This window comes from Chaetura pelagica, unplaced genomic scaffold, assembly GCF_000747805.2.
Source record: "Chaetura pelagica isolate M959 unplaced genomic scaffold, ChaPel_1.0 scaffold17, whole genome shotgun sequence".
NCBI lineage: Eukaryota > Metazoa > Chordata > Aves > Apodiformes > Apodidae > Chaetura > Chaetura pelagica.
This window is the reverse complement of record NW_009970726.1, coordinates 3,562,378-3,585,830: the sequence shown is the minus strand read 5'-3', so window position 1 is coordinate 3,585,830 and position 23,453 is coordinate 3,562,378. Positions and strand designations below refer to the sequence as shown.

General features: G+C 40.5%; 1 protein-coding gene across 1 annotated transcript; it reads right to left on the bottom strand.

Moving 5' to 3' along the window:
• Positions 1-204: 204 nt before the first annotated feature.
• Positions 205-22,160, bottom strand: PDSS1 (prenyl (decaprenyl) diphosphate synthase, subunit 1). Its single transcript, XM_010006961.1, has 10 exons — positions 22,103-22,160; positions 19,644-19,767; positions 19,332-19,462; positions 12,733-12,874; positions 11,830-11,941; positions 11,632-11,741; positions 5,203-5,283; positions 4,911-5,024; positions 1,193-1,273; positions 205-453 (listed from the first exon to the last, which is right to left on the bottom strand). Exons 3-10 carry the CDS (start codon positions 19,427-19,429, stop codon positions 313-315), a joined length of 879 nt encoding a protein of 292 aa, XP_010005263.1. The 5' UTR covers positions 19,430-19,462; positions 19,644-19,767; positions 22,103-22,160; the 3' UTR covers positions 205-312.
• Positions 22,161-23,453: the final 1,293 nt, after the last annotated feature.

The following is a 23,453-nucleotide window of genomic DNA, read 5'->3' as shown; positions in this document are numbered from 1 at the left end:
GATTTATATTTATTCTCATTGTGGCCTTTGTGCATCAACATGTAAACATCTTCCCCAGCCCTCCACAATTAACAGCCTCAATTAACAACTGTACAGCACAATTTGATCTGCTCTGAATTGCATGGCTTCCCACAATAAAACACTACATTTAAACTTGGGTTTTTTTAAAAAAGAACTCCCCCCCCAAAAAAAAAAAAAAAAAGCTTTTTAAAAAAATAATTTTTGGTAGCCTGTGTTGGAAGCAAATAACTTTTGAACTAAATTTAGGCACAGTCTGGTAAGTAGCTGCCAGAAGGAGTGGGAGGAGTTCTCTCACTTGTCTCTTGTGAGCACCATCTCCGTCAGCTGGATCAGGGCTTCCCGCTCCGGGGACGGCCGCAGTTTCCTGATCTCTCTCGTGGCTTCATGGCAGTAGCGCTGGGCGAGGTAGGTTGTCTGCTGCACACCATCACTCTTAGGTACAAGATGTTAGATGTTAAAGGCAATGGATAAATGCTCAGCCCCCCCCTCCTGCCTTTTGCCCCTTCCAGTTACCAGGGGGAAGTAGTTTTAAGGTCAGTAAGTACCCTAAACAAGTATATTTTGAAGGGGAAAGGAAAACGATTCATTCTATGTTCATTGAATCCTACCTCTCTTCCCCAAAGCTTTAAAATAATAAAACTCATTCATGCTAAGCTTAAGTATACTTACAAAACATTAATGGTATTAATAACTTACTCTTCAGTAGGATTAGAAAGTAATGGGTTAACCCCTCTCCTCCTGCCCTAAATAGGGATGTAAAAAAAAAAACTACACTGAAAAAATAGGTATTATTTTTGCACAATTATTCAGTCTTTTCAGAACCAGTGTCAATTCATATTGACACAGGAGTGTGCACTGCAGTTACAAGACTGGTAATTGCATTGCTTACACCAGTTGTTGGATACAGCTACTCTTCAGCTGAAGGAACTGAGTTCGTGCGTGAGCTTTTTACTCTTTATGTTGATTTTATGCTATTGGAAGGAAAAAAGAAAGAAAGTTCTTCAGTACCTGCATTTCTGCTAAAACACTGTGCCAGTAAGGCAGCTGAAGAGTCCTCACTTTGTACTGTACATAGCATGCTACTTAGCATGTATTTGAAAAGGCAGTGAATGTCAGGCTGACTTCAGCAGGGATGGCATTTCAGGAATGAAACATTTGATACTGGTCCTACCTGCATCACATATTTCCGAGCGCGTTCAACATCTCCTGGCTTACTGAATCGTCTCATTATCATGGCATTCATTTCTGGAAACTAATCACAAAGGGAGAAGGTTTTGTACTGTTTATGAGTTGTTTTCCATGTAGCTGCCTGTCCTGCTATGGTCAAAAAGAAAACTTAGTACAGACTTCTCCTGTCACTGCTGTTGCTACAGGTATAGCTATAGGATAATACCTGCAACCTCCATAGGACTGTAGCATAGCAAAGCTCAAGCATTTAAAACTTCAACTGGCTGACTATTTTGGCAGCAAACATAAGCACCTGTCTGTCTGCCATGTTAAGCAGATAATCCAATGTGCTAATATCTGCTGTGGCTACTTGCAGGTGTATCCACATTATATTTCAGGTGTGGCGTCTGGTTCAGGCATGGTATTCCTGTGCCACAGCTGAAGGCTGGTGTTGGCACACCTAGAAGATGCACCTCTTCCCCCACATACAACAGAGAACCCAAGGGGCTTGTACCTATACTGCACAGTTCAATCTGTAAAACCCTTCATGACTGCTTAGGATTTTCATTGCTCTAGTATTTTATATACACAGGCTTTGCCTGGTGAAAGCTCAGGACAGACTTTTATTAGAGAAAAATGACAACTATAATCAATCCTGTAGAATTTGTGGTTAGTACTGCTCACTCAATTCCCTGCGAATCAGGTACATAACTGAAGTAATTTGTCTGAGAAAGTCACTGCATCACTTATCTAAACAGGAAGGCATTTTCCTCAGATGCTGCAGAAACAGAGGAACCTGGTGCTTAACAAATGTCACAATTCAAGGCAGCTACTCTGCAGAAGAACTATTTTTAAAACAAAGGTATTTGTTAACCTTGTCTGAAAGGGTTATAGTCAAACCAAGATTATTGCCATACACTTGCAATAAACTATGACCTGCGTTTCTTGCACACCTTTGGTCCTGAAACTGCAGATCTACAAACTTGTTAGGGAACAAACAAGTTGCATTCCTTATTATTGTGACATTTCCCTATTACTCATAGGTAGTCTTCTTGAAAGATACATTTAAAAGTTTATTGGTGACTCATACTCAGCTTTCTCCAGACTCTAGCTTTCTTCCCATGTAATGACAATTTAATTGCAATGTTCATATAATCAGTTTCCATATTATTCTTATTTACAATGTTATAGGATCCATATGCTTTCACTTTTAATATTTAAGCACTAAAGAATATAAAAATCCCCAAACCTGCAATACAAAACTGTTAGTAGCAGTTCTCCAGATTTAATGGGCAGTATATAAGCAAGACAGGAATACTTAAAAACATTATTATAAAAAAGTTTATAATAAAATAACCCGTAGTCTTCCACCATACTAGTTTAAGAGTAGATTTAGACTTAGCATATACTCGTGTATTTCTTTAAAAATAATTGGTTGGGGTTTTTCTTGTTTGTTTTTTTTAACTGAGTGAACTAACTAATACTGAATAAATGGATCTAACTAAACAAAAGAAAAGGCTGTCACTCAAGCTTCAGAGCACAGTCAGAACTAACCTATGTTTGCTCAGAAGACAACATGAGGATTTCCAGATGTATTAAAAGACAGGCAAAAAGAGTCTATGTCTGAGAATTACATTTTGGACTAACTCAGGAGTTTTTATTTTCAGATACAAGCGGCAGTACAGTTAATTAGCTGCTGAAGGTCCTAATTTTTTACCACTAATACTTTATATCATTTAAGTCTGTAAGCTGTTCTTCCAGATTCTTGAAAAAAACAATAAATGTTCTGCAATGAAGCCTTCCAGGTAATGCAAGACTTTGCAAGATGGTCAAGTGATCTTTCAATGTAAAAATGTACACTTCCCTGCTATGAAAGATATAAATGAGGAAAAGTGTTTAAAAGTGACCTATACAGAACAAGTAATATTTTTAAAATAAAACTGAAATTTTCTTTTCTTGTATTTCCATAATGATGAACTTAACTAATTTATCTTATAAAGCTAATTAAGTGATAAATGAAGTTGAAAGTCAGCGACAGCCAACCCAAACACAGTTTTCATTTTAAACATTTGAATATTCAACACCCATAAGATAATCAATCACCCATTCTCTGCCAAAATCAAACGTCCTTGTTTCTCTCTACAAGCAACTTCAACACACAAATAATTTCACAACTGCATTTGCTTTCTGTACCTGTCTCACTATTCTTTAGACAATTCCAGTTGCTAATGACTAACAAGATCCTGCTGCTTATCAACAAATTCTGAAATTATTCAAGAACACATCTCCCCCAGATGAGTCTGTGGGGAGGAGCTGAGAACATGGAGGAGGTTGTTCTCATCATGTCCTCAGCATTCATCTGCATTCTGAAGTGGCTGATGCTCTTTGCTTCCTGTCTCTTTTGGACATTTCCTTGTAATTGCCCAAAGGACGAGGAAACAAATGCTCCACCTCTCCCCACTCCAGGCTCTTTATAATAGAGGGGGAAGTAAATGTCATGAAGTTGTTTGGGTTTTTTTTTTGTTGTTGTTGTTTTTAATGAATGGAGTTAAATCCAGTTGGGGCTGGTCACAAGTGGGGTTCCTCAAGGATCAGTATTGGGCCCACTTCTGTTTAACATCTTTATCAGCAATCCTGATGAAGAGATAAAATGCACCCTCAGAAAGTTTGCAGACAACAGCTGCCTGAGGGGAAGGAGGGTCTGCAGAGAGACTTGGACAGACTAGATTGATAGGCTGAAGTCAATGAGTATAAGCTGCAACAAATCCAAGTGCCAGGTCCTGCTCTTGAGCCACAACAACCCCATGGAGTACTACAGGCTTGGGGAAGAAAGTTGTCCAGAAGAAAGGGACCTGGAGGTTCTTATTGATAGGCAGCTGAGTATGAGCCAGCAGGGTACCCAGGTGGCCAAGAAGGCCAGTGGCATCCTGGCCTGTATTAGAAATAGTGTGGCCAACAGGACCAGGAGGTGACTGTCCCTCTGTACTGGGCATTGGTGAGGCCACACCTCAAGCACTCAGTCCAGTTTTTGGCACCTCAGTACAAGAAGGACATCAAGGTGCTGGAGCGTGTCCAAAGAAGGGCAACTAGGCTGGTGAACAAGTCTTATGAGAAGTGGCTGAGGGAACTGGGGCTCTTCAGTCTGAAGAAAAGGAGGCTGAGGGAGACCTCATCGCCCTCTAGAACTGCCTGAAAGGAGGTTGTAAAGAGGTAGGTGCTGGTCTCTTCTCACAAGACACCAGTGACAGAACAAGAGGGAATGACCTCAAGCTGCACCCAGGGAGGTTTAGACTAGACATTAGGATACACAGATACTGAAATTCTTGGCCCCAGATGGATACAAAGCCCAGAACTTGGCAAAAAGCTTATCCACCTAGTCAAGCCTGGGGAGAACAAGATGTCTCAGCAAAGAACACAAGCAAGAACCTACTTTGCAAAGGTTAAGCCTTGTGCTGCTTTTAAGATTAGGGCATAATGGTAAGAAGACTTGTGTGGGAAGGTGCTTCTCAGTCTGAAAGAATGTGTGTGTACACAATAAATCCAGCTGATCTTGAAGACACCAAATTTTCACAAGTACCCAGGCCATGCTCATCACTCACACACTGCACTTGGTGTGTTTGAGCCAGAGCTCCATGTGCTGTGAAGAGCTGAGTGCACTTCTGTGTGTGCAATTCCTGTGTGTGCACTTCCTGCTTTGGGGAAGTGGATTCCTGTTGACTTACCTGTCGACAAGCAAACAAGACCGGGCCTGTAGCTAAGCCCAGCTTGAGATCTGCTGCTGTTGGTTTCCCCAGATGATCAGCACATGATGTAAAATCCAGCACATCATCTATTAGCTGGAAAGAGATAAACATACTGATTATTTTAGGACTTTTTTCCTAAACAAGATCCAGATAGAGACTAATAATTGTTAAGATGAGGTTTACAGAGGGGATTAAGACAGCCCACTTTGATTTCTAAGGCAGTGGGAAAAGTTTAAATTTTAGATTCCCTTTAGTTCAACAAAAGCACTACCTGAAAAGCTATGCCAACGTTTTTTCCATACTGGTATGCAATCTCATGAACTTTGGGATCAGGGCAGCCTAGAATTGAAACCTGAAGAGGAAAAAAACAACAAGTAAATAGAAAGCTTTAGTGAGCATCCCCTTTTAGTCTCTAACCATAGGTGTGACATTGCAAGCACAGACAGCAGAGATCTGGGAAAGGGAGAAAAGCTGACTCAGGAGCACATTCTTGCTTATCTCTGTTCACAAATGCACACAAATAGCCAAGCTGATTAGAAAACAAGGCTGAACAGCAGTGCAGTATTAAAAATATATTCAAATCTGGAAAGAGATTAACTTTATTAAATATTTATAAGACTTAGAAATTATAATGCAAGGATAAAGGGAGAAATGTGGATGCACTGCCCATGCAGGCTAGTAGATAGATGTACCAGCGACAAGGGAATTAAATTTATTACATACATAAATCAGCCAGGAGATAATTGGAGGTCAGAGAACAGATAAATGGACATTACACACCTCATAAAAGAGCCACAAAACTGAGTATGTTGCACCCAGCATAGGAGGGTCAGTTGAGATAAGGAAGATTATTTTTAAGGGCGATGTTAACTATTAGTGAATTGCTCAGGAAGATGAGCTTGCAGACAGAAGTATCAAGGGATAATTAGTGGCAAAGAAAAGACAGTGAATGAAGAAATACACCAAGCTAGGCAGAAGTATCACTAAACTGAAATAAACAAATACTTTTTGAGTACAGATAAAGGAATTGACTACTTGAGAGACAGAGATTTTGCTGAAGTAACTCCACAAAGCTAAAATATAGGAAACAAACTAAGATTTGAGAATTACTATTTTGCCTCAAAGTAAGGGCACTTATGCTTCTGCATTTATGTATTGATTATACATTTATGTATTGATTATACACTTTGCAAAATGAGGTTGGTTATATTTAAATACTCATATTTATTTCAGCCTTCAATAAGACACTTAGGAACAGGAGGCAAAAATCCATCCTGGTTTACTCCAGACATTCCACATCTACTGTGACTAACAGAAGGAGTAAAGATACATTTCACTTAATATAAGACTAAAAATATGTTAGGAAAACCACACAACATATAAAAATATGAGTGTACATATATATTTATACACACATAAAAATTACTCTTTAATACTATGAAACATAGGATCATTTAAATAACAAGCAAACAAAAACCAATCCCAAACTAAAAGTGAGTCCAGTAGTAGCTTTGAAGAGGAACATGAAGATGGAAATAAGAAACATCATATCCTAATAAATGTGATGCAACTCACTCAAGATTAGACACTATTTCATGCACCCGTGCATTTTGCAACTGAGCAGCAGAATACTTCCCAGTCATAACCTGCATTCATGGATAAGAGTTAAAACCCAGAGGAATCTCGATGCCTGAGGCATTAACAACATCTTACATTTCCCAATTGTATTTAAAAGAGAAGGACAGTACAGCAGGAAAATAATCTACATAGAGATTGCTAGGAACTATCCAACTAGAACATTTTGCCCTTTTATCCTCCTTTTGATGTGCATGTAAAAACAAAAGCGAGTTACAGAATGTAACACAAAATGGATAAACTCAAAACTAATTCTTGCATCATTGCAAGAGAAGAGCTTCATCTCTCCTATACAGGTTATGAATATTTCTGAAGACAAAAAACCAAAAATAATAAAAAAATAAATCCAGGGGATCAACCTGCCTGTCACACCCCAAGTGAGTAACTCTGACCACATAATAAACCTGCAACATTACTGGGTCTTGTCAACCAGGGAGTTCCTTCAGGAGCCAGTTTCTCAAATGGCAGTTGTGGATTATTGCCCCCACCTGGACACTCGCTGGGATGCAGGCAAGCAGCCTGGTCCCAGCCAGTCTGTCTGTCACTCGGAGTGAAGTTTCAATGAAGCCATACTGGAACAGCATGCATGTACAAATAATGCCAATATAATTATGTATGTTTAAATGATAAAGCTCACCCTTTGAAAACATCTTATAACTCTCCTGATATGACTGGTTGATTACAAATTTAATCTTGCAAGAACTCAGACTTGTCCTCCGCTAAATCCTCATGAAAAATCCATCCTAATACCAAGTGGAACAAATTTTCAGAAAGGTTCTTTGAATTCAGTACAGCAGTTCAATCTGCTTGGCATTATCCCAAACATTTTTTGGAATGAAAAATAGCTTCTGGTATTTTATGCTATGTGAGAGACTATAAAACAATCTTGCCTATTTACTGAATTTCACATCCATAAAATTTTCCACCATCAGCTTTGGGTAGATGGTCTGTTATTCACCACATGAGAATATGGCAGCTGGAGCTGAAAGCACTTGCACATCTATACCACTGCCCTGTTGGTCGGAGCGGAAAACCTGCTGCTGGGCAGGGATATGCTTGTATAAATAGGACAAGGGATGTTTCCTCTCACATTCCTAGATTTGTGGACACCATGGAAAGGAAAAGCCTCTAAAGTATTTCCCATTTCTGGCCTTTTTCCTCTATGCTCATCTCCTGAAGCAGTCAGGATCCTGCCTTCTCATTTGTGGCTCATACACTGCTGTCTTTCCAGACAGAACCACTGTTCCTCTTTCCAGTGGAATCACAGGATAGTTTAGGTTGGAAGGGAACTTGGAAAGTTCATTTGTCCAGTCATCTGCTCAAAGCAGAGCTTCACAGTTAGATCAGGTTGCTTCGGGCTGTGTCCAGTTGAGTTCTGAGCATCTCAAAGGATAAAGATTCCACGTCCTGTCTGGGCAAGCTGTTCCAGCATTTGACCAACCTCTTGCAGAATTTCTTCCTAATAGCTAATTGTATTTTTCCATGATCTAACCTGTCCCTTCATTGTGCATCTCTCCATCCTCTCTATTACATAGCTGGAGACAGCAAGAGAATTCTCCCTTAGCCTTTTCTGCTCCAGACTAAAACCAGCTCATCATGGTGGCCCTTCAATGCACAATGTGAATGTCTGTCTTGTATGAGGGAGCCCAGCCTTGAGGTCTCACATGTGCTGAACAGGGGAAACCAGTCACTTCCCTTGATGTGCTGGCTATGCTGGTAGTGATGCAGGCCAGGATGTTCTGTCCTACCCTGCTGCAGGGCACCCTGCTGACTTTTCCTCCAGGCTCTTCAAAACTTTCTGGTAACTAGTCTTGGGAAGGGGGTTATGAAAACCTACCTGGGAGAGGAAGATGTCTACCCAGCAGAAGCCCCCATGCACACCAGGTAACTATGTTGTCCCAAGTCTGCACTTTCATGCATTTGAGATTTTCTCAAGTAATTAACATTTTTATATGTAAACCAAGTACTTGATTATGAAAAATTGTACATTTACAAAAATGAAGGTTATCTGCCTCAGTACCTGTGATATATTTATGATAATCTTTTTCATAGGAAACATTATGAAGAAGAAATACCCCCAAAGGAGTTACTGTATTTTAAATAACAAGCAAGGAAATTTCCTGGCTGGCCATCAAGTCTGATGCTACTGATACTATTACCCTACATCTGTCCTTGGACCTTGTTTAGTCTGCACATTTAGTTGGACTGGGAGGATCATTTTGCTGGTGGGGGTCAGAGCTCTTACTTTTCTAGACACTGGTTCCACACACTGGTAAGTTTTTCTGATGGAGCCCTGTGCACACACCATGAAGTAGTTAAAGCAGGAGCTCACAGGTAGGTCCAGAGATGCAGCCTATTCCTTTTCTTCACTCCCTAAGGCAGACCTTCCATACACAGCCTTGCCTTACACAACAGGGCTGCATGTTTTCTAATGGAGAAATCAAGAATGTCTAGTGCAACTTTACACTTATCTCAAAACAAACAACTTAATTCCTCTTCTGAAAGCATTTGAGGGTTAGAAATGCATATTACAGCAGGATAAAAAAAGAAAGAAAGAGAACCTGCTTGGCTTATTTTTACCATCTCCAGCTTGTGTGATGACTAACAGAAATTCCACTTCAGCTTTATTGTTTCTGAATTCTTGAACCAAAGTGACCTCCTATGTTTCTCTGAAAAATGCCTTTCAGTAACTAAGGCTTCAGAGACCGTCTGAGCCATCTGCCACCGTTTCCTTTTGCAATTACTTTAACAGCAACTTATGGAGAACTATTGTAGAAATAAACTAGAGGCTGGGATGGCTCTAACATCATGAACAGACTGTTCTGTCCGTAAATAAATTTTTTTGCTGACTTAAAGGACTTCTGACTCAAATGCAGTAATGGTCTGGTGATGCAGGAGGTATCTAACCCAGTGACCAGACCAGCATTGAGAGACTATTATCTTGTTTAGACATTTTTCCAGGAATACCCTAATCTTCCATTTCTAAAGCATGACACCGTAGAATTCTAAGATGCCACCTGAACTTGTCTGACATCTTCTTTCTAGTTAATACTTTTATCTTATTTATGCACAGACACTGTTTTTTTTTTCCTGTCATTAACAGGAATTGAATTACTTCTAATGACACACTAGCCTGGTTCTAACTGATGTTCTTAAAACCAACACTCTCTCTCTCCATAGCTTTGTCTCTGACAACAAGATGTGAACATGTCTGATTCCCCACCTGAATTTCCTTTCAAGCTAGAACTGATGATTGTTTGTAATTTTTGCCACAAAAAACAGAACTCCCTTCTGATTCCAACCTTTTCCTTAGTAACCAATACTATCAAAACAAACAAACCAAAACCCAAAACTAACACCCCCTCAAAAAAACCCCCAAATTTCAAAAGCAAAAAATCCCTTTTCAATAGAATTGTCCTAATCCCTGCAGAAAGAAACCGAGGGGGACATGTCTCTATACAGGTCTTTGCCATAAAGACAGACACCTCTCTTGTATTTTCTTTAAAACACAAATTTTACTGCAAGTAAGATTCCAACAACTCAGCAATAGAAAACTCCAGGCAACCACTACAAGAAAAGCAGCCAAACAGCCCCTTAACCAGCATCACAGCCACAATCTGGAGCAAACAGCTTAAATCTTTGACTCTTGTGAGTTATGAAAAGGCAAAAACTCAAAATGGCAGCTTTGTAAGGAGAATCCACCCAGTGGGAAGCTGATTTTTTTTCTCTATCTGTGAAGGTTCTTTTAGGAAGATTACCAAAGCGAATATAAAAATCTGTATGTTTTTCTTGGGGTAGCAGAATAATGTGATGCTCCTTATTAGCCCTATTGCCCACTTGAAGACTTGAAAAGGAAAATTGTTGCCAGGGTCATAGTGCCATTAATTTGAGCAATAAAGAAGACTTAATTTCTCTCGTCCAACTACAACAAAGGATATTCTCCCTCTGCACAAAATCTGTGTCTCTCACTCAATGTGATCATTTTGATTTAAGCAATTTTTCAACTGCTGTCTATTGCACAAATGTACCAGTTCTCTGAGAACAAAGAAGGATGAAAACAGTAGCACAGATTTTAACCTAATTCTCTTAGAACTCTCTCTTGCTACAGCATACACCAGTATCCTGCCTTTAATAAAAAAAAAAAATAAATAAAATAAATTAGAACTCATAGAATCACAGAATGGTTAGAGTTGGAAGGGACCTTAAAGATCATCAAGTTCCAACCTCCCTGCTATGAGCAGGGACACCTCCCACTAGACCAGGCTGCACGAAGCCTCATCCAACTTGGCCTTGAACACCTCCAGGGAGGGGGCTTCCACAACCTCCCTGGGCAACCTATTCTAGTGCCTTACTACCCTCATGGTGAAGAATTTCTTCCTAATATCTAACCTAAATCTCCCCTCTTTCAGTTTAAAACCATTAATCCTTTTTGGGGTGACATTACTGCCCACTTTCTCCATTTTCCATGCTAAAAATAAACATGTTTTTTGAGTATCATCTTGAAACATCTTTCTGTAATGAAGTAGCAGAACTGAGCAACACATAGAGTTGGGTATGGCAACTGATCATTAAAAATCCCCAACAAATGAATCAAGAATTACATGCTGCTGTTCTTTTACAATGTAGAGTACACACAATTAGTGGTTTCCACCCAGTGTTAGCATTTAAGGTCCCACTCGGCACCGATGAGTGGGACCAGGTGTCAGAGAAGCATGAGAATCAAATTACAGGCTCAAGAATTATCAACCAAAATTAAAAACAGTTGCAAAGCCGCAGAATTTCATAAATTAAAGGCTGCCACTGTGAACCTTATTTTGATTCAAGTAAGGATAACAATAAATCTGTATATGAGTAGAAAACTAAAGAAAAAAATAAAACCAATATTGGAGGCTACAGAGCTGAACCGTGATAAAATGCACCATCTCAAACCCATTACATTTTGGGAGAACTTCACTTAAAAGGGTTTGCTTAGGAAGGTCTCCAGAGAAAAGAGCAATTAACTAGGAGTTTGGCTGTGAGGCTTTCAGGGTGGTATGTTAACATTAGAAGAGACAGACGTACATACTGCTTTACAACTGTTTGCTATAAGACTCGCAGTCTTCTTAAAGGTCTTCTCGAGGTAGTGAGCAAATCTCTCGTTCTCGTTTTCCTTGGAACCCAACTGGAGGAATTCACCTAAAAAGTTGCAGAAATGGTAGTTTTTATTTGTGGGTTTACTGCTTAGGCAAGCATGTTTGAAGATAAAACCAGAAAATGATCTTACCACGCACCAGGTCTTCAATCACCTGCGTTAGAACGGAGATGATAGTGGTATTTCCAATTCGTGCTAAAGCTACGGAAGCAGCTGAGAGGATGAAGTCACCAGCTAGAACAGCCTAAGAATTAAAAAAATAAATAGATTTTTAAAGTCTTTTCCTGTAAGTGTTAGTACAGAGAATACAATTTCCTCTGGCAGATCTACTCACATCATTTTCCTCCATATAGCATGCATATCTCATCGTAACAGAGACACGACAGAACCATTCTTCACAGAATCATAGAATGCGTTGGATTGGAAGGGACCTATAAAGCTCATCTAGTCCAACCCCCTCTACAATAAGCAGGGACATTTTTTAAGCCCTGTCTTACAGTGCTGTTTATATTTTTTTATATAAGCACTGTCCCTGTAGGCAATATCTGAATATGTGTTTGCCTGTGAAGTTTTTTTTAAACATTCCTTCTCTGATTGACCATTCTGTTGTGACTGTTACGTCATGTTACCTCTGACCTGCTGCAAGTACTGAGGTGCCAGCAGTGTAATTCTTTCCTTGCATTTTCTGACTAAGACCTTCCTTTTCATGGTCCATGAAAAAACACCTCTCAAAAAATCCAAACAATTTTCATGCGGACTGAAAACCTTTTTGTGTTCATTACTGATTCAGAATAAGATACAGTGACCTGGATGAGATACACGTTCAAAGTTTTCCAACAGCACTGCACAGAATGGCATAGAGAATTAAACTCAGTAAGGATCACACAACAATCAAACATTATCTAATATTTCCAACAGTTTAGAAAAGAAACACGTGTGCCATTACTGCTTAGGGACAGTAATGTGACAAAAACCCTAGGTATTCGTGCTCTGCTGAAACTCAATGGTAAATATTCCACGTAATAGCAAACTCACCTTCCTCTCTCCCCAGATTTGATTGACTGTCATTTTTCCTCTGCGAGAATTTGCATCATCAATGACATCATCATGAACCAGGCTAGCTGTGTGGATCATCTCAGCAATTATGGCCACAGAGCGCTGGCTTGCTTGCACCTCCCTAAAATAAAAAACAAGAACAGTCAAATAATTAAATCGATTACATGTGCTGCAATAAACTATAAGAAATCTCTACCAAAACCCAAATAAACAATGTTTCTCTGAAAACAGCTGTTGCAGCTTTTCCACAGTCTGAATCCCAGCTTTCAAACCTGGAATTAGGAAGACAAGAGAGAGCAAGATCATGTTAGTACAGTAAGTGCAATAGGACATTTCCATCCTTATTAGGCCTGTTTCTGCCTTGCTGCATTCACAGTACTGCAAAACTCCTCGGTTATTGACACTAATCCTTCTACAGACAGGCTGCAAATAGCACAGCATCAAGGATAATTAGTTCCAAGGAGATGGAAATCTGGAAAACAGCTCAGGAAAGAATATAAGGTAGCTTTGTAGATGAGTTGTACACTTTCCTTATCTCTGTGTTGCTCTGCCTAAAAGCTGCAGCATCACAAACTCTCCAAAACTGGCAAACTCTACTAACCAGCAAGCTGGAGAGATTAGCAGGCACAGAAACCTGTATTAGACATCTGAAAGACAAAACTCCTTTATGTTATCTGATTACTTTAAGACCTCAGAGGTTCTTCAAAAGCCTGAGGAATTTCCTGGAATTACACTGCAATCATTTAAAGACTGTTAACACTAATACTTAACAGAAATACAGACTTGGGAATATCTAACAATCTCAGTAGGTCACACCTACTTTATTTTTTAAACTACATGGAAAGAAAGTAATAGAAGAAACATAAGAGCAATTATCTACGGAACAAGGTTGGCAAAATGAACATAGAAGAGGCAATTTAGTTCACACAGAGGACCATCTATCCTAATATCCAACTACCACTCCTTGTCCTCGTATCTATCTTTTTCTACCAGTTCTCACCATGGGTAGCATCCAGGATCCCAGAAATGGCTACCCCTGGCAGCCTTGAGCTGTAAAAAGCCCACCCGGATGTGAAAAAAACCACATTAACCCCACAAAATGGAAAAACCCAAAACGATAATTAGAAAAGAAAACAAAAAAACCCCCAAACAAACAAAAAAAGAAAAACAAAACAAAAACAAGAAGAGAGAAGAATACTTCTGATATATAGATACTGTACTTCGGTATACAAAGCAAATCACACTGTTTTCCAGCAGAATATAAAAAGAACTGAGAAGAACAGAAAATCTTAATTTCAGCTCAGCTGAAGGGAATTTAAAACCTTCTTGCATTGCCTACGTATATTAAAATCCCGTGATTAACCGCAAAATGAAAGAACATCTTGCAGTCTGCTGACATAACACTGTGTTCTGACACCTACCTCTGCAGAACTCTGCATTGCTGTCAGTGGGAGTTCTACATCCTGAACAATAGCAGGATGTGTGGCTCATAGGCTGAATGAGAATATGGCTTGAAAGCAACAGAAAATAAGAGCTGGAAGCCTTCACAGTTGTTTGAAGGTAAGTTTTACTGAGAAGTAGTTATTTAGTCAAATGCTAGCTCAGTGTAAGTAGTTTTCCAAAATAAACTATTGTTACCAAGTAGGAGAACTTACCTTCAAAAACCCGTAAAGGTCTCCAGGCTCTTTCATGCACTGGTCTCCTTTTGGGGACTCCCTTTTTCATTAATTATGTCAGCAGACTGGACTTCCTGCTGGGAAGTAGCAGTAAATGGCAACACTCACCGACAAACCAAAATCTTTCAGTATTATGAACACAGCACAGGGACAGACATTTCAAAAGCAGGTTTTGAAAAGTTCTGCATTATAGTGCATTTCATCTCTGACAATGACTAAAAATGGCATAGGAATGCTCATGGTGCATATGTCTGGTTCCCAGAATGTTGCATCAAATGTGATAATTTAACTTCAAGGGTGGTTGTTTTTTTTCAAACTACTATTTCTTCAAGGTCTCAAGCAAGGTTCTTTCCATCACTGGCAAAAAGATTTCGTCACAGTTTCCTACAAACACCTTGTGAGAGTAATTCTCTATCAGAGCATGCCTATTTTAGGGAAAACACACAAGAAACAGGATCATCCTCATTCCCTGCCATTTTTCATTCTGCTTCGCCTGAAAAACAAAAGCAAAGAGTAGCAGTAATTGAAGTCAATAAATACGTGGGTCCCCACAAATCCAGTAAGTGCAAAGATGCCATTTTTAAGTCATTCTCAAAGTAAAGGCACCCCAAAATTACATAAATTTACACAAAATTTTTATACAAATGGAAGTTTATAATTTTGGACATGCATTATATTAAATTTTATCTCCTTGATCATCTTCTGTTTTTCAGGACAATCCCCTGCTTGATTCTGTGTTAAGATTTTATAGACATACAGTACCCTGAGGTCTTTTCCACTACAGAACTTGTTATATGTCCCCTGAACAAGCCCAAGGCAGATCTAGCTGGTTAAAAAGTAACACATTGTGCCTCCCAATATGTCTCTTAAAAAAATAAAAATAATAAAAAAGAGAGGCTGGGAAACTCAGAACAACACAAACTTTGCAACCAAGAGTTTTGCAACCTGTTTGTCTGAATGTAAAATACAGCCAGTTTAAAGACAGGAAACATGCAAAAGAACTTGCAAAATCTCAGTGTTGTGACCACACTCCTCAAAGTACTTTTCTGCTGTTAAGTCCCTGTGGCTGAAAGAAACCAACATTCCAGTAACAGCCTGTGACACAGAAGGGCACTGCAAACTCAGGGAAGCATACAGAATAGAGGTTAGGAGGAGTGAAAAAAGAGACAACTAAGGTTACTGGCAGGTCCTCATATCTTCAGGAAATATAATGACCTAGCTAAACTTGATAGAGTAACATTTCTCACACTATTCTGATGGATTTAGTTCCCTTTTTTCCCTAAATCTTCTGTGGTCATTATTTTCTCTATTGGGATGTCTCTGTACTTCTTTGGCCTTCTCTCGTCTTTTTGGTCACAGAAGAAGGAATAAAAAAAATTATTTGCAAACCCCTCTGGAAAACACACTCTAAACAGAAACATGATGTCCAATCAGGCTAAGTGATAATTCTGTGAAGTTCTGCACACAGGTACCTGAAGAAATGCCTGAGGACGTGTGAAATTGAGGGTTTGAATGACTTCAGGTTAAACTCTTCACAATTCTCACTCTAGCATAAAGCTAAGTTGCTATAAAAAAGGACCCAGGGATTCATGGTTGGAGTTCTGACACTCAGACCTTCCAGAGGAAAAAAAACAACATACCAGCACAGAACAACCTGAATGCTTCCAACACTTATCTTTTGAATAACAGTTCAGATTCTTTATACAACTGTAATTCATATTATGACTGCAATAAAGTGACCTCACTCTAGAAAGTCAGTTAACCTGCTGAGGGCATTTTAAATCCCTAGCCTTCCTCAAATCTTACATAAATGATCCTGTTACTTAACCTGTAAGCAGAGCTACCTGCGTGTTCCCCACTATTCATTTGAGAAGTCTCAGCTCTTCTAGTGGGGCCCTTTGAAGACAGAGATCTCCATGGACTGCCTTGTAAGATCAAGCCCTGTAACCTTACAAAATTGTGTCCTGATATTCTAACTGTCAAACACAGAAGAGTATTATCTTTTCTACTAGTATTGCACAAAAAAATACAAAGAAAAAAACCAAACAACAAATGAAAGATCAGGCAAAAGTATGCTGGGTCAACACAGGACGTTGAGAATGGCAGCAGGATGAAGCAGAAACTCAACATTAGTAACATAAATCCCAGAGGCAGAATAACAAAAATGCTAGGGATGAGCAGCACAGGATATTGGCTCAGCTCACAAGTCTACAGATGTTGTGGCCAGTATCTTTGATGATATGTGTGGGAACCAAAGCTTCAACAAAGAAAAATAAGTCTGGGAGAATTATTATTAACCAGCACAAAGAGTGATAAAAATGTCTTATGGAAAATGACAATTTGAAAGAGGAAAAACATCTTAAAAATATCAGAAGCAGAATGGAAAGCAAGTATTTTTTTCTCCTTCAGGTCTATAGCAGAGTAGCAGAGTTATAAATCTGCAGCGTTTCCTTCTCTACATATACAACTTTCCTTCCAAACTGTAAAAAGTTGGAAGAAGAGTTTGTCACCTGGAAGCAATGCTGCTTTAAGAAGCAACAATAATGGAACCAGTATCAGAGAGAACTGGAAGTGTATGTATATACAAAGCAAGTGTAACACAGCCTGCTTCAAGAAATTTAAAAGCAAAAGAGAAGAAAATGCCCATAAAACCTCATCAGCTCACAGTAAGTGGGCATCCACAACATGAAAGTATATTCTTTTGGCATGGCCTAGCCAACCCTCAATAGATGCTGGTCATCACGCATGAACCAAAAAGCACTACCCTGAGGACCTGTATAACATACGTGAATTATAGTTACAACCACAGGCTTACAGAACAGTAGCATGAGGCAAAGAAAAGGAAGGAAAATACTCTGGGATTTAATTGTCTTCCTTTGCTGAAACATTTCTGTTCTGCCTATTTAGAATTTCATTCTAAAAACAACATGACACGAGAGTGATTCAGTCTGTCCTTATACATGGAACATTCAGATTAATGAGAAAGCTTCTAAACATCAAACCTACTTTGGAGGTGGCCAAGAAAAACTGCAACAGATGTACCAACACTGCCAAATGGCATGGGCATCTATAAATCAGAGTGCTTATGGTAAGGGGTGGCTACTGGGAAGCAAACACTTGCCTCAGGCATGTGTGGCACTTGAATTCTGAGATCACACTATCACTGGCATAGGGCAGGTCTCAAAACTGGTCCTGACAGTTTCAAGACAGCATAACACATGGACAAGAACATGTCCATGACCATATACATATGCCAAAAGACAGGAAATATGCTTTGAGCATATAAAGGCAAAACAAGTTCTTTCAACAACTGCTTCTTGTCTTTGAGTCACTTCAGTTCACCTCCTACACTATAAGACCTCAACTCTAGCCTTCTTGGTTTTGTATGTAGACCATTTAATTTCCTTCATAAGCATCTCATGCTACACACTAGAATGAGATTAAACTATTTTTTCCATCACTTTGACTAGAAAGGTGCTTCAAAAAGTCACTGCCCCAGCTGTTACATCTCCTTTTAAGTTTCCACTCTCTTAGCGACATCATCCTTTGACTTAAATAGCTCTTTCACCCCTGTTGCTCATAGATTTGTAGACCATAAGTCCTTCACTCTCCCTGATTATCTTTGCAGTCCATCCCTGAAGCGTTTAATTTTTTTTTTAACATGAGGTTCAGACAATGCTGATGATTTCACAAAGTGTGACATACAAGGGTATCAGCACTCCTGTAGCTGAACTGGATATGCTGTGGTTGATGCATGTTAGGACTACCCTAAGGTATTTTACACAGGAGATGGGTGCAAACCACACTGGGTTATACCCTAATGGGACAATCGTGAGCCCCCAGACTCAAGCAGAAATGTTTGGTTTATTGTGCTTCCTTCCACCAAGGATGTTGTCAGAAAGTGCCACCATCACACTGCTTTTTTTCCTGTCAAAATCACTCCTGAAAATACTAAGCCAATCAGTGCTGTGACAAAGGACATCCTTGAGGAATTTTACAACCAATATTTTTCTTTCTGCTACCTCTAGGACAATGACAAGGAGCAGTATTGAACAGACAACAGAATCAAGCCTGGAGTGCAGTTCATTAATCCTGGACAGTTTTCCTAAAAGAAGAGGAACTGGCACACACAAGACAGAATGCTGCCAACTAGGGTTTTTTTTCTCCTTCAGAATTATGGTAGGAATGTGCAGAGATGTCTTTGCAATCAGCCCAAGTAAGGAGTGACAGACAGTACAGGGCAAGCTTGGTGTTGCTCAGTTAAAACTGTCTTCAAAAGACAAGTACTTGGTAAACACGAAAATTACACCAACTCTAAACTTAGAATCTTAATATTAAAGTTTAGAAACTTGCTCCTAGTGAGAAACAAAACATAATCTCTGACTGATTTGAATGTCTCACTGCTTTGAATAGAACCATACCAGCTGCTTAATGGCTTTTCTACATAATTACACAAAAAAAGCTATGAAAGTTTCTTCGGACAGCAAAGTTCTTACCTGTGAGAAGAGTTTAATAGCTACAGCAGCAGTTACAAATGAAAAATACTTCAAGTTCATGTAGATTCCAGCAGTATGACAGCTTCTAATAAAGCATTTAAATTGTAACTAAGTGTAAAATTGACTAAAAGCCTTACAAGTATCAGATTTTAACAACATTATTTATCCATCACCAGTTACAACTGCAGTATAGTCCACAATTTTACACATGGAAGTATGTAATAAACACGACGGCTCCTTTTGCATTGCTAACTACAAAATCTCAGCTTCACGATGGAACTCAGAGTCAGGTTTTACTGAGGAGAATTTTATTTTCATAAAGTTACTAGATGTGTTTTTTGGGAAGATAGGAATTATAAATTTCAAGTACGATACATGTCCATATATCCAAAAATGACAGACCCACCTGGAATTACTATGGTGAATGTTGCAAGCCCTTGCCATTAGCACCACAATCATTGGTCGAAAGGCCTTTCCTTTCCCATCAAAGTAATAATCACACATTTCCTTCAGTTCTGCGGTAGACACAAGTAATTCCTATAAAAAGGAAGACCATTTAAGCATAAAAGTCACAAAGCTGATTGGTTTAGTGTAAGCAAAACAGTATGCTGGTCATAAATATGAAAAATATGCTTTCAGTAACTATCCTCCAAAGCAACGGTTGCTACTGAAATCAGAATAATCACAACATCCCCAAATAGTCACCAAAATCCCTCACCTTCTTAATATCTTCATAGAGATTCTTCAAGTCTTTTCTACCAAGTTGAAAAGGGTCTTGGTATTTTTCATCACTAACTGTCTTACTGCAGCTGCACAAGTGGGATGTGCTTGTATGATGAAACCTGGTGACAGTGTTTTCCAAAAGAGTAACATTGTTAAAAGCAAACCTTCCCTGATTCACCAAACAGAAACATTCCAAGCATTTCCTCCCCAACCCCCTCCTTCTTCTTCCCCTCCCCAAAAATGTAACCAAATGCCTAAAATATAAACATCAAAGGCATCAAAGGCATCAAAATTCCAGAGGAGGGCCATAAAGATGATCAGAGGGCTAGAGCACTTCTCCTATGAAGACAGTCTGGGAGAGCTGGGGCTGTTCAGGCTGGAGAAGAAAAGGCTCCAGGGAGACCTCACAGCAGCCTTCCAGTGCCTGAAGGGGCTACAGGAAAGCAGGAGAGGAGCTATTTACAAGGGCGTGTAGTGATGGAATGAGGGATAATGGATTTAGACTGAAAGAAGGTAGATTTAGGTTAGACATTAGGAAGGAATTCTTCACTAGGAGGGTGGTGAAACACTGGAACAGACTGCCCAGGGAAGTTGTGGATGTCCCATCCCTGGAAGTGTTCAAGGCCAGGTTGGATGGGGCCCTGAGCAACCTGATCTAATGGAAGGTGTCCCTGCCCATGCAGGGGGGTTGGAATTAGATGATCTTTAATGTCCCTTCCAATTCAAACCATTCTATGAAACACCCTTTTCAGCCAGCAAGGACAGCACAGCTACATATTGATGACTGGGGACTTTCAGGAATGGGCAAAGTGCAGCATTTGCCAAACAGTAACACAGACTCCTACCAGATTACAGAAGATTTCACAGACACATAAAACTCCACTGCTCTCAATGTATTCTTTTGGAGTGCCCTATCGATAGCATCCAAAGCAACGGTTGCTACTGAAATCAGAATAATCACAACATCCCCAAATAGTCACCAAAATCCCTCACCTTCTTAATATCTTCATAGAGATTCTTCAAGTCTTTTCTACCAAGTTGAAAAGGGTCTTGGTATTTTTCATCACTAACTGTCTTACTGCAGCTGCACAAGTGGGATGTGCTTGTATGATGAAACCTGGTGACAGTGTTTTCCAAAAGAGTAACATTGTTAAAAGCAAACCTTCCCTGATTCACCAAACAGAAACATTCCAAGCATTTCCTCCCCAACCCCCTCCTTCTTCTTCCCCTCCCCAAAAATGTAACCAAATGCCTAAAATATAAACATCAAAGGCATCAAAGGCATCAAAATTCCAGAGGAGGGCCATAAAGATGATCAGAGGGCTAGAGCACTTCTCCTATGAAGACAGTCTGGGAGAGCTGGGGCTGTTCAGGCTGGAGAAGAAAAGGCTCCAGGGAGACCTCACAGCAGCCTTCCAGTGCCTGAAGGGGCTACAGGAAAGCAGGAGAGGAGCTATTTACAAGGGCGTGTAGTGATGGAATGAGGGATAATGGATTTAGACTGAAAGAAGGTAGATTTAGGTTAGACATTAGGAAGGAATTCTTCACTAGGAGGGTGGTGAAACACTGGAACAGACTGCCCAGGGAAGTTGTGGATGTCCCATCCCTGGAAGTGTTCAAGGCCAGGTTGGATGGGGCCCTGAGCAACCTGATCTAATGGAAGGTGTCCCTGCCCATGCAGGGGGGTTGGAATTAGATGATCTTTAATGTCCCTTCCAATTCAAACCATTCTATGAAACACCCTTTTCAGCCAGCAAGGACAGCACAGCTACATATTGATGACTGGGGACTTTCAGGAATGGGCAAAGTGCAGCATTTGCCAAACAGTAACACAGACTCCTACCAGATTACAGAAGATTTCACAGACACATAAAACTCCACTGCTCTCAATGTATTCTTTTGGAGTGCCCTATCGATAGCATCGCATACACTTGGAGATGAAGCTTTCAGCCTCCAGTAACACCCTTCTGCTACTTTCTTCCCTCTCCTGTATAGTCCTGGAAAAATATACTCAAATTGGATTTTAAGTGTCTCCCTCTTGCACCCAGCTACATTATAGATTATAAATTAAATCAATACTTCCTGATAGCATGATGATGCTACGAAAGTTCATCAGTAAAGGCTGAAAGCTCCACCTGGATGTATTAAGATGCATTTGGCTCAGGCCTGAATTCTTTTATGTTCCCTGGAATTGAAGTTTATGCCTCCTATTATGTTTCCTTTTTCAAAGTAAACTATACGGGTTTTCTTGGGGCATTCTTGCTTTGCCTGTTGCCCTCTAGGATGGAGGACCTGCCTTCAGCCCCAGCACCACAGCAGCAGTCCACACAGAACTAGCCATCTATGGACTAGAGTGAATAACCTTGTAAGTTTACAGCTCAAAAGTGTAAATACCCAGTTCACCCAGTAACCACGTCCTTACCCATTAAACAACCGTATGAATCTCCAACTTACCGCCAGAATATACTACATGTTTTTGGAAATAACAAAGTTGAACTTCTTTGGGTAAAATAACACATCTGCACAAAGAAAAATCAGGGTTAATTTAGCAGAATTTTCAACTGACAGGAAACACTTGTTTACACAAAGAAGTGTCTGCTCATTAGCACTGCTTTACTTCTCCATTTTAACAACCCAGCAGCAACAGGAGTCTCATTACCTCCTCCCCCATCAAGTGAGACATAACACCCACTATGTACATTAGCTTCTCTCTCATACTGGCTCTCCCTTCAGGTGTGTTGGACTTTCCCCCCCTCACAGGACCAGCTTGGAAGGCATTATCAGTTAACTTCCCACTGCTGCTCAAATGAAACTTTGCACTCCTGGAAGGTGCAATTATTCAAATGTTCTGTCTTGCAGATGAATATGGACTGCACCAGTCAAGGCACAGAGAAAAGGCCAAGAGCTGTTTCTGTGAACTACTACACTAATAGAAGAACATGTCCTTGCTTTCCCCTGAACCAACTTTAATTCAGCTTGCTTCTTACAATTTACACCTGCACATCTTCCCTGCTAAAACCGAACCTCCAAACCCAGCAATCTCTCTCCTGTGACCTCTCCCCCCCGACACGAAGCCCAGGAGCCTGGAGCACAGTCCAAAGTACAGGATCCCAGCCGGCTGAGACGGGAAATGCACTTTTCACTCTGCTCTTGGCAACACTGCCAAGAGCTGCCCAGCCCTGCCCCGGGGTGCACACTGCCTCAGAGGCCCAGCTGGGCCGACCCAGCCCAAAATCACTGCAATCCACACCTTCACCAAACTCCTCTCCAAAAGCCCACGTGCAAAAGTGCTCGGTGAGACCCAGAATGCAGAACAGGAAGAGCTCCTCTGATTTGCTCCTCAGGCCTCAGTGTCTCCTTGCACACAGCTACAAGTCTCTGTCCTTGGACACAGGGAGAGAGACAAGAGCACTGCACTGGCTCCAGGATACCCTTCCATCTTTCCAGTGTATGGGATGACAAAAGGCCAGGCAAGGAGACAAGAGGAAAGGGAGGAACCCTAACTTACCACAGGCTTGCAGCTCACTGCTGTCTGAGATCAGTTTTGGCCGAGACCTTCACTGACTGCCCCCTCAGCGGGGCCACAGACAGACCCTCTGCTTGGCGCTGCTGCTCAGCACTCCCAGGCCGGGCGGCTGGTGGTGCTGGGCACAGCACAGCCAGAACACTTCACTGCTCTTCCCCACCACAGGAACCCAGCCTGCCCTGAAAACCCTTACGCCAGTATTTAACCTTGTCCCGGGCGCGCTCCTGCCCCTGCAGCCCCCCCGGCCCGGGCAGGATCGCCCGCCCCGGCACCGCCTTC

Coding starts and splice junctions, on each gene's coding strand:
- PDSS1 (XM_010006961.1), bottom strand. CDS start 19,429: ATGTGTGATTATTACTTTGATGGGAAAGGAAAGGCCTTTCGACCAATG. Junction 11,742..11,829: donor GATTGAAGACCTGGTGCGTG/GTAAGATCATTT, acceptor GCAACTTTTTAG/GTGAATTCCTCCAGTTGGGT. Junction 454..1,192: donor CTCGGAAATATGTGATGCAG/GTAGGACCAGTA, acceptor CTTGTACCTAAG/AGTGATGGTGTGCAGCAGAC.